The sequence below is a fragment of the Melopsittacus undulatus genome, chromosome 1 (genome assembly GCF_012275295.1).
Source record: "Melopsittacus undulatus isolate bMelUnd1 chromosome 1, bMelUnd1.mat.Z, whole genome shotgun sequence".
In the NCBI taxonomy this organism is placed as follows: domain Eukaryota; kingdom Metazoa; phylum Chordata; class Aves; order Psittaciformes; family Psittaculidae; genus Melopsittacus; species Melopsittacus undulatus.
Genome location: NC_047527.1, coordinates 91,013,190 through 91,022,365, shown reverse-complemented (window position 1 = coordinate 91,022,365; position 9,176 = coordinate 91,013,190). Strand labels below are relative to the sequence as shown.

Sequence of the window (9,176 nt, the reverse complement as noted above, 5' to 3'; positions counted from 1 at the left end):
TCCCAGCAGCTGGGCAATGCTCAGTTCTACCAGATGATGCTGGTCAGGGAGTGGGCCAGGCTTTGGCTGAGTCAGGTTTCCACCAGAGCCCACAGAGACCAAAGGCTGCCCCGTTACATCGTTGGAGGCAGAGTCTGGGGCCGTGCAGCAGCCGCCCTAAAACCGCTGTGGAGCACCTCCAGCCTCCGTCGGTGAGGCCGCCTCAGGGCCGCCCCTGCTCCGGGCGGCGGCTGGTTCGAACCGTCGGTCCGCAACCGTCGCCCGGGGCGGTGAAAGGGGTGGGGGGGCAAGATGTAAGCTCAGCCCTTAGCGACCGCCGGGACCGCCGGGCTCCCACACACGGCGGCCGCCCGCTGGGTCACATGGAGTTGCCATTTCCTCTGCCCTTGCTTTGCCCTTAAGGCCGTTGTGCTGCCGGTGGTGCCCGCGCCTCGCCCCGCACAGGCGGTTGCGGACGGGCGCCGCGGCCCTGTCTTCCCCCCCCACTCTCCATCGCTACACACAGAGCTGCCAGCCCGGCTGAGAGGCAGGGGTGTCTGCGGCGGCATAAAGGGCAAGGGGTGGCCGGCTACCCAGCTAAAAACAACCCTCTCCTCATAAAGCGATGGGCCCCGGGCCGCGCCGCCGCGCTCCCCGAGCCCTATAAATAGGCTGTTTGCGCTGCCCGCGGGCTTTGGCCGGTGCGGCTCTGCAGGCGGCGCGGTGCAGCGGAGCGGAGAGAGCGCAGCGGGACCGCCGCCACCGCCGCCAGGACAGCCTCGATCCCCGCACCCCGCCACCCCAGCAAGATGCCCCGGGTAGACGCAGATCTCAAACTGGACTTTAAAGATGTCCTGCTCAGACCTAAAAGAAGCAGCCTCAAAAGCAGATCAGAGGTGGGGGCACTCAAAGCCAGCATGCTTTTCCCCGGTCTCAGAGCCTAACTTCCTTAACCCCCTCCCCCCTGCTTTATTTTCATTCTCCATTCTAACGTAGCTATGCCCTCCCCGAGCGAAACGCCCTCTACGTGGCTGGGGGGGATGCCGCCGCTGCTGGGAGGAGGAGGCCGGGGTTACGGGGACCGCGGTGTGTGTGTCCCCCACCCCGCCCTTTGGCGAGGGGAGTCCCTGCCCCGGCGGAGCAGGAGGCGGCGGGCGCTGGAGCCGGTGCCGTGCTGTCCTTCCCCCGCTTCTCAGCAGAAATAAAGAGGGGGCTGGGGGGAAGAGGAGAAGGGAGGGTTGTTTGCTCCTGACAGGTGCCTCTGCGGATCTCTGCGGCGCTGAGCGGGGGGTGATCTCTGGTTTCTAAGGGGCCGCCTGCCATGGGGGCAGCGGGGAACCGGCAGCTGTGCCAGTCCCCCTCCGGGCTGGGGGGGGTGTCCGGTTATGCGCCTCGCAGCTTGGGCCGGCAAAAAGGGGGGGTGCGGAGTGACGGGCACCTTCCCTTTCACCCCCGGGGGTCGCAGATAGTGCTGTTACAGAGGAGCTGATGTCCTTTTTATGAAAAATACTACTAAAAACCAACCAGCAAAGATGCTGGGGAGTGTTTCCCACAGCACAGCGTACGCTGGGCTGGGATCCCATCAGGAAAAAACGTGGGGTGCGTTTCACCCGCACTTCAGTTAACCCCCATGACCTTGCCTCCTCCTGCTGTGTAGGGATATCCCAGCTATCCCCCTGTCACCAAGGCTGCCTGGGGCTCTGAGTCCCTGGGGGCCCAGGGCCACTGTTAGCTGGGATATTGTTGTAGTTGTGAGCAGGGATCAGGAAAGACCCCAGGAAATCCCCTGAGGATTGCCTCTACAAAAAAAGATGGCTGCCTCGGGATTGAAGGTGCCTTCTCATTTACCTCACATAACCCCAAGGTTAGCAAAGGATTTAGCTTGACTAATGAAGGAATTACGTTGTGTTGGGGGATGGAAAGAGGATTAAACTTCTTTCCAGGGGAAGCAGAATTGTGAGAGAGACCGAGACAAATGAGGTAAGAAAGACAAGACTAGAAAAGGAGGCAGGATAGCCATGTTTATTACAGGCCTATTGCAAAGGACTTGGAGCACAGCAACTAAGCAACACTTTCTGCAATTATGAAAGTGTTTGCCATTGGAGAGCCATTCTTGGTAGAAAGGTAATCTCCTAGTTGTTTTTAATTTACCAAGAACGGTGTCCCAGCTGAGTAACTCCTTGTTTGGTGCAATTAACTGCACATAAGGCCTTCGGGCCATTTCTGGCAATTTGCTTGGTCCCTCTTCAAAATTCAGTGTGCTGGCCTGGCAAACAGGTGGAGCTGTGCTCCACCGAGTGACACATGGCTCCTTCAAGTGCAGGGGCTTGTATATTTAGCTGCTTGCAGGCAGTGGAAGGAAGGGCTGCTGTGAAGGGAAAACGATAGGAGGAACACGAGCCGATATGGCAGGGTTGTAACGGGTGGGTATGATGAACTGTTAAAACCTTTTCACATGAGAAAAAGTGCATGTCATGAGGCGGGTCAGTGAAAACCGATGAAGGTTAAGAAATTGGACACCATCACAGAGGCTGTAGCAACAGGAATAAACAGTGTCTGTGAAAGCCAGATCTAAAACGGACAGCCCCAGTCTGCTTCAAAACAAGAATATAAATAAATAGTTCTGGCAGAGGAACAGAGGCAGTACACTACCGTGCCTGTTACCCAGCAAGCTGCTGCTTTGAACCTTATATCAGCAAGCGTCTGTTTCTCTAGTGTGAATGCCTTGTTTTGTGCAAGGATAGCTTTTTATGCAGTAACTAGGATTAAGTCAGCTTCAGAGAGGCGGTTTGGGGTGTTTGCAGTTTTTCTTGAAGGTCTGCTATGTTGGTACTTGGTTTTGATTCTTTGTGCTGTCTATATTTTCCATGATTGCTTTCTCTTTTTGAAAAATACCAGAAAATTTGAAGCTTAAATTCAAGTGTCAAAATTGGCTAAAGCAATGATTGAAGTTTGAGCAGCATTATCTGTCAGTGGGATCTTGGTACTCATCTGATATGCTTCTCTTTGCTGGACTTGCTGCTGCAGGCTGTCCATTCACCAGACAAGTGTCCTGTAGAAAGTTTAGTCATTAATCTAAATTTGTAAATTCAAATAAGTCCAGGGGGCTTTAACAGAGCAGCCAGTATCCTAGTGCTTTCTTATGTTGAGGATCTAGGTAGGAATTAGGAAATAAATCTCATTTTTTTTTTCTTTCTGAAGAAACTTCTGCTGTTGTTGAGTGATGGTGAGAAATCCTAGAGTCAGAAGATATTTTCTCATGATGCATAGAACAGCAAGCCATAAATGAGCTGTTGCTGCTCAGGAAAGAGATGAAGAGATGGGCAAAAGTGCTTCTTAGAGGAACTAAGGAAAACCGGTTAGCTTTGTGATGTTCCCCAGTATGTTCATCTTGAATACACAGTTCTGGTAATCCCTAAACAAGAATAGCATAATATGTTAAAACAGGTGCAGAAAATGGCAGCCAGGATGATCAGCAGTATTGACTGGTTTCCACAGGAGATAAAAACAGAACATACTAGGACTGTTCAGTAGAAGGAGAAGGAGCAGTGGAGGATATGCTAGAAGTCTGTGAAGTGAGGAGTGGAATGAAATAGGTGAAACTGAGAAGTGGCTATTGACTGTCACAAAACAAGAATCAGGAAGTACTGAATGTAAAATTATCGTGCAAAGGTTGTTTTTGTTTAACATATAATTCATATTTTAAATTTATTGCTGTGGGATATTGGAGATGCTAAAGGTGTGAAGGAATGGAAAATTCACAATGCAAGTTCTTTGTCTATGAGTGGCTATTTATTACAGTGGATTGGGGGAGACCTGTGTCTTTGAAGGTCTCTAAACATCAGCTTCCTGGGACCTGGGAAGGTAGACTATGGAAAGTATCTTTCAAAACTTGACTCATTCTTAGGTTCCCTTCCCAGACATCTGGTATTGGCTCTTTGGAGAACAAGGGCACCCCATAAATACCTCCAACTGAGGGTGCCATTTCTCCTGCTCTTACAGAGCAAAAGCCTCATTAGGGGATATTCCACAGTTATCCCTCATAACTGCCTGCTCTTGCAGTATTATCAGTTATGTTAAAAATTGCAAGAAATTCATCTGGACATCTGGCTAAAAGAAATCATATAAAAGGTGAGAGTAAGTGGAGGTAAGAGTCACTGAAAGAGTAATGGCCTTCCATAGCTTTTCATTTTGCCTCACTCGTTTCTTCAGTGTACTCTTTTCTCTCTACTTTCTTAAGTTCATTTGAAAGAGATGTTTTTCCCCTGTAAAAATGTAAAGCAGTGGTTCTGGTGCTGTTTTAAAACTGGTTATGTGATACTCTCTTTTTTCCCCCTTGGTTTTAGTTAATAAATAGGATTAAAGTGAAGCAAAATGCATTAAATTTTCATACCTGTTTCATACTTATGTTCTTCACACTATTTTCGCATGCTTGCTGCAGCAAAACGTCTCATAAATATGTCACAGTGATGGGTACAGAATTGAGCTTCTCTGATAGTAAATGGAAAGAAGGATGAGTCTCCATTAAGATGTATCTTAGCTTGTTCACTGAAGTGACCCTTCCATTATGAACTTATATAAAATGAGAACCCATTTCACAGTGTATCACTGAGGCACCAATTTCTTTCTCTTACAAATCTCCCAGCACATTAATCAATCATAATCTAGCCTGCAGTATGACAGTGTTCAACATATGTTGTAAATAAATAATCAAAGTCTTATATTCTTCATATTGCTTCCTTTCTGGTGATGCAGTTCAGTTCAGATCTCCTAATGTTCCTGGATTAAAGCTGAAGAGAGAAGTAATAAAACTATGAAAGAGTTCTATGAAGAGAATTTTCACTCTTAACTAAAGAGGGTAACCTCATGTCTTAACAGTGTGTGTTTCTTAGAGAGTTTTTACCCTCCTTTGCAAGATGCTAAGTAGACCAGTGGGAACTTACCTAATTTTGGTATTACCTCTTGCAAATGTAAGGAACAAAATGCCTGATTGTTTCAGGCTGCTGGAGAAGAAATAACTTTAAAGGATGATGTAGTTGTAAGAAATTTAGAAATTAGTAGCTTCATGGTTTAATAAGCCAGGGTATGATTGGTGATGTTGTATGGCAAGAGTGCTGATAATCGTAATCAACCTCACTTACTTTATTACATTGTCATTTATATTAGAGATTGGAACAAAGCCCTCTGTGCTTTCTGGATACAGGGGGAGTTTTGGTTCTAACTTCTGTGGAGCTGGGAATACAACTTGGGCTTTTCAGGCAGCCAAACAGCTGAGGTTACTTCTGTATAAAATAATCCACAGTCCTCAGTGTCCTTTCTTCTCAAGCCCTTCTGACTTTGTTTGTGTTCTTTTTTTGTTTGTTTGTTTGTTTTAATTTTGATTCTCTTTTTCTCCAGTGAGAACTCTTTAACACAGAAAACATTATTTTACTTCTGTATTTTCTTGCTTAGAAGGCAGAAGTTGTAGCAAAATAAATGATGTAATAGCAGAATGAAAGGAGGAAGAACAGGAAATGGGAGGAAAATTAAGTTTTATACCTGCTGTATCTGAAGTCAGTAGCAAAACTCATGTTAGATTGCAGCCAGTTTCTTAAAAGAATGTGTACCTGTTCATTGCAGGTTGACCTTACACGGACCTTCACCTTCCGCAACTCCAAGCAGACATACACAGGAATTCCCATTATAGTGGCAAACATGGACACTGTGGGGACATTTGAAATGGCCGTGGTTATGGCAAAAGTAAGTCTTGATTCTATTTTTGCAACAGTTGGGAAGCCACTGGATGACTGCGAGCAGCCCTTGTTAGTTTTTACCTATGTTTGTTTGTTAGCAGCAGGGCATGAGTTAAAAAATCCAGAACAAGAAGGTGGTGTTTCACTGCAAAGCAACTGTGCTTTTACAGCTCCAGATACAAGATAGTTTCAGTGGAGGTGCTTACCAGGAAGCTTCCATCTTGGGTGCAACTCAGCTTCATGTGGAGCTTCTAGAGCTTAGTTTTTGAGGTTTGTATTGTGAAAATACAGACCTTCCAGAGAAAAACTATTAGCTGACAACATTTTTGAAAGTGGATGTTACTAGATAGAGCTGCAGCAGTCAGGAAACATGAGTTAACTAGCCTCTGTCCTCAAGACTCAGATTACTTTCTTGCAGTGCTTAAGCACATTCAAAATATTGATGATAACTTCATGAAACACATCAGAAACATGATCCCGAAAGGTCAGCTAAGTACGCTAAGTTACCTTTAAAAAGTTGTTTGGAGTTGCTTTGTCTGTTACTCACTGTTACTGCTTTTTTCAAGCAGGAGGAGCCTATAGTTAAAATGGGAATTTCTGGTATCTTGTTATTCCACAGCAGAGGGAAAGATGTGTGACTTGGACATTAATATCAGTTTTCTTATTTTTGCTAGCATGCAATGTTCACCGCAATTCACAAGCATTATTCTCTGGAAGAATGGAAACTGTTTGCTGCCAATCACCCAGAATGCCTTGAGGTACATTTTCATACTGTAATTTATTATGGTTTATTTCTTTGTTCTGAACTCACATACACTGGAGTCTCTTGGGAATATTGTTGTCAAATGAGGTTTTGAGGAATGAAGATATTTGATGTTCTTAGATGCATAAAGGGAAGTGGCTTGTCCCAGTTTAAAAAGAATAGCTATGTGAGTCCATTATGAAGGTACTTATATTAAGATGCAAAAAAGGCAAAGTTTATATATGCCTGGAATGAAAATAGAGAAGTGTCCTGAGCAAAGAAGAAGGAAATACTTGGGAATAGGTTTAACTGTTGTGCTTCTGTTGCTGTTGGGAGTTGTGTTAGTGCTGGTGATGGAGAAGCCCAAGACCACAAATGCAAGTAGCCCTGAGCAATGCAACAACAAACTAACCCTGCAAACTCTTGTGATAGGCAGGGTCTTTGCTACCAGGTAGGCAAGCAGACCCAGAGCCTGAGCCTGTCAGGGCCCTGGTGCTGGGCCCAAGCAGGGCTGGGCATTGAAAGTTGTCAGAGCATATGTGTTCTCCATTGACCTCCTTGTACTAGAGCTCATGCTGTGCTGCTACTAGCTGTGCTGCCCAGCTTGTCCACAGAGTCCTAGCCTGAACCATTACAGAGAAACACAATTTAGTAAATTAAAACACTGATACAAGTTTCAACTTCTTCATACCTGGATTTCTTCTGTGTTCTTCTGGCAGGCCCCTACAGCAGGAGAGGCAGTATAAGAGTGTGCCTTGCTGTCTCCCCTCCTCAGAGTTCAGTGCAGTTTTGAAACTTTTTCTATGTAGAAAAGAATACACAGCTGCATTGTATCTTCACCTATCGCATACATTAGAACTGTATTATAAAGACTGTTGTTTACAGGACTGTCTGAGAAACAGCCAATAACTTAGGTTCATCAGGGTAGTTTATGTGCCACTGTAGGATAGATAGTGATCTCAGGAGTATCCTGTGTCTGAACACTTTGGCAATTAGCTTATTTGTTGTTCATAATTACTGGAGTAGGATCTCCTAGTGATTAAATAGTGACTTGCTCTGTGACCTTGGATCTCTGCAGAGGATTTATGGGCTAGTAGCTGTGGAAACTATTTTTCTATTGGAAAGAACTTACAGGAAGACAAAGGAGGAAGAAATCTGTTTTAAATGGTAGCTGACCCTGCTTGAGCAAGGGGTTGAACTACGCAATCCCCAGAGGTCCCTTCCAAGCTCAACTGTATTGTGATTCTGGATTTCAGGGGTGTGTTTGGTGAACTTAAAAGACCCAGATTCCACTCTTGTCAGTGCCACAAATTTTGCCATTTTGCTTTCCTGGAAATACGCCAAGTAAGGACTTCTTCTGTGTTTGTGTTAATATGAGTACAGCTGAGCCTTCATCCATCTCAGGTGATCATATTTACCTGTGAGAACACTGTTGTGAATTAAGAGCTGATGAAAATGCTAATTTTGCTTTATTTTGGAGCCTTAAAACAGAAGCGACATACTAATATTTGCAGAAGGGTATTTATTTTGTAGTATGTAATGTGATTTTCACTAGTTTCCAGCACAAGTCATCCCAAGACTATGCAGGTAAAGATACATGAAGTGTGTGTTTATGCCAGTTTGACAAGCTACTACTCCCTTTTGTTCTCCCTGTCTTTCTAGCATGTAGCAGCAAGCTCAGGTAGCGGAAAAGCTGATTTGGACAAGTTAACAAGTATTCTGAAGGCCATTCCACCTATCAGGTACATTTGCCTGGATGTGGCAAATGGCTACTCCGAGCATTTTGTGGAGTTTGTGAAGTCTGTCCGTGCCCTGTTCCCACATCACACCATTATGGTAAGTGTGTAGTGAGGGTTGAGAGGGTGTGTGGGAATTCTGTCCAGGAACAGGGTCCAGAGTTTGGTTGTTAGGAACCAGCACCTCCATCAGTCTCTGAGTGCTCATTTAGTGAAAGGGAATGGAAGAGAGAAGGAAAGAGAGAAGGAAAAAAGGTCTGACTCAAAACCCTTCCAGACAAATGAGTGCAGACAGATCTATTCAGTATCCTTTAAATTCAGCAAGATGTTGACTCTGAGCCAAATGATGGCTGTTTAATAACATGTTGCCATAGTCAGTCTTCCATTGTTGATAATTTCTGTGGGAGTGTTCAGTGTGTGCTCTGATACAGCAGTTTGATGTGGCATGGCAGGCTGGGTGGATCTAGTTGTTTTTTTTTTTTTTACTACTTGCATCCTCCTTCTCACACCAAACATGACTTACAAAGTATATACATTTATTTTGGTGATCCAGATCAGAGGTGTGCTGTGGGAATGTATCAACATTTCTGGCCAACAGAAGCCAGTGGCTGTTTTCATCTATAAGATCACTATGAAGGCAGCTGAATGTAGACTAATCTTTGCCTATGATAAGATTTATAGAGGTGTTGTGAACAGGGCAATTGTAAACAGGGTCATCAGGGAGCAAAAGAATCAATGTTAGGGCTTTTCATGTACCTACTGTGATGTTACTATCCTTTTTTTAGAGTGCTAATGCCATATTTCCTTCACCCCTTTTTTGTACTAAAAGTGTAGGATGTTTGCATTGACACTGGACTCCTTACAGGAGAACCCTACTTCTGCTTGTTTCCTAGGGCCCTTAAAGAAATGGGTCTGAATTTGTTCCATGAGGATCACAGAAATTCTCAAACAAGCAGTAGACTCTTCATGAGATTACCAGCCTTTATT

The 9,176-nt window shown here is 45.0% G+C and overlaps 1 protein-coding gene across 1 annotated transcript in view; it reads left to right on the top strand.

The window, feature by feature from the left end:
- Window positions 1-675: 675 nt before the first annotated feature.
- GMPR (guanosine monophosphate reductase) overlaps window positions 676-9,176 on the top strand; it is a 39,169-nt gene continuing 30,668 nt past the window's right edge. Inside the window, exons 1-4 of the mRNA XM_005149884.3 lie at window positions 676-875; window positions 5,599-5,718; window positions 6,386-6,469; window positions 8,116-8,289. Coding sequence (XP_005149941.1) covers window positions 789-875; window positions 5,599-5,718; window positions 6,386-6,469; window positions 8,116-8,289 — 465 coding nt within the window. The 5' untranslated portion in view covers window positions 676-788. The remainder of the gene's footprint in view (window positions 876-5,598; window positions 5,719-6,385; window positions 6,470-8,115; window positions 8,290-9,176) is intronic.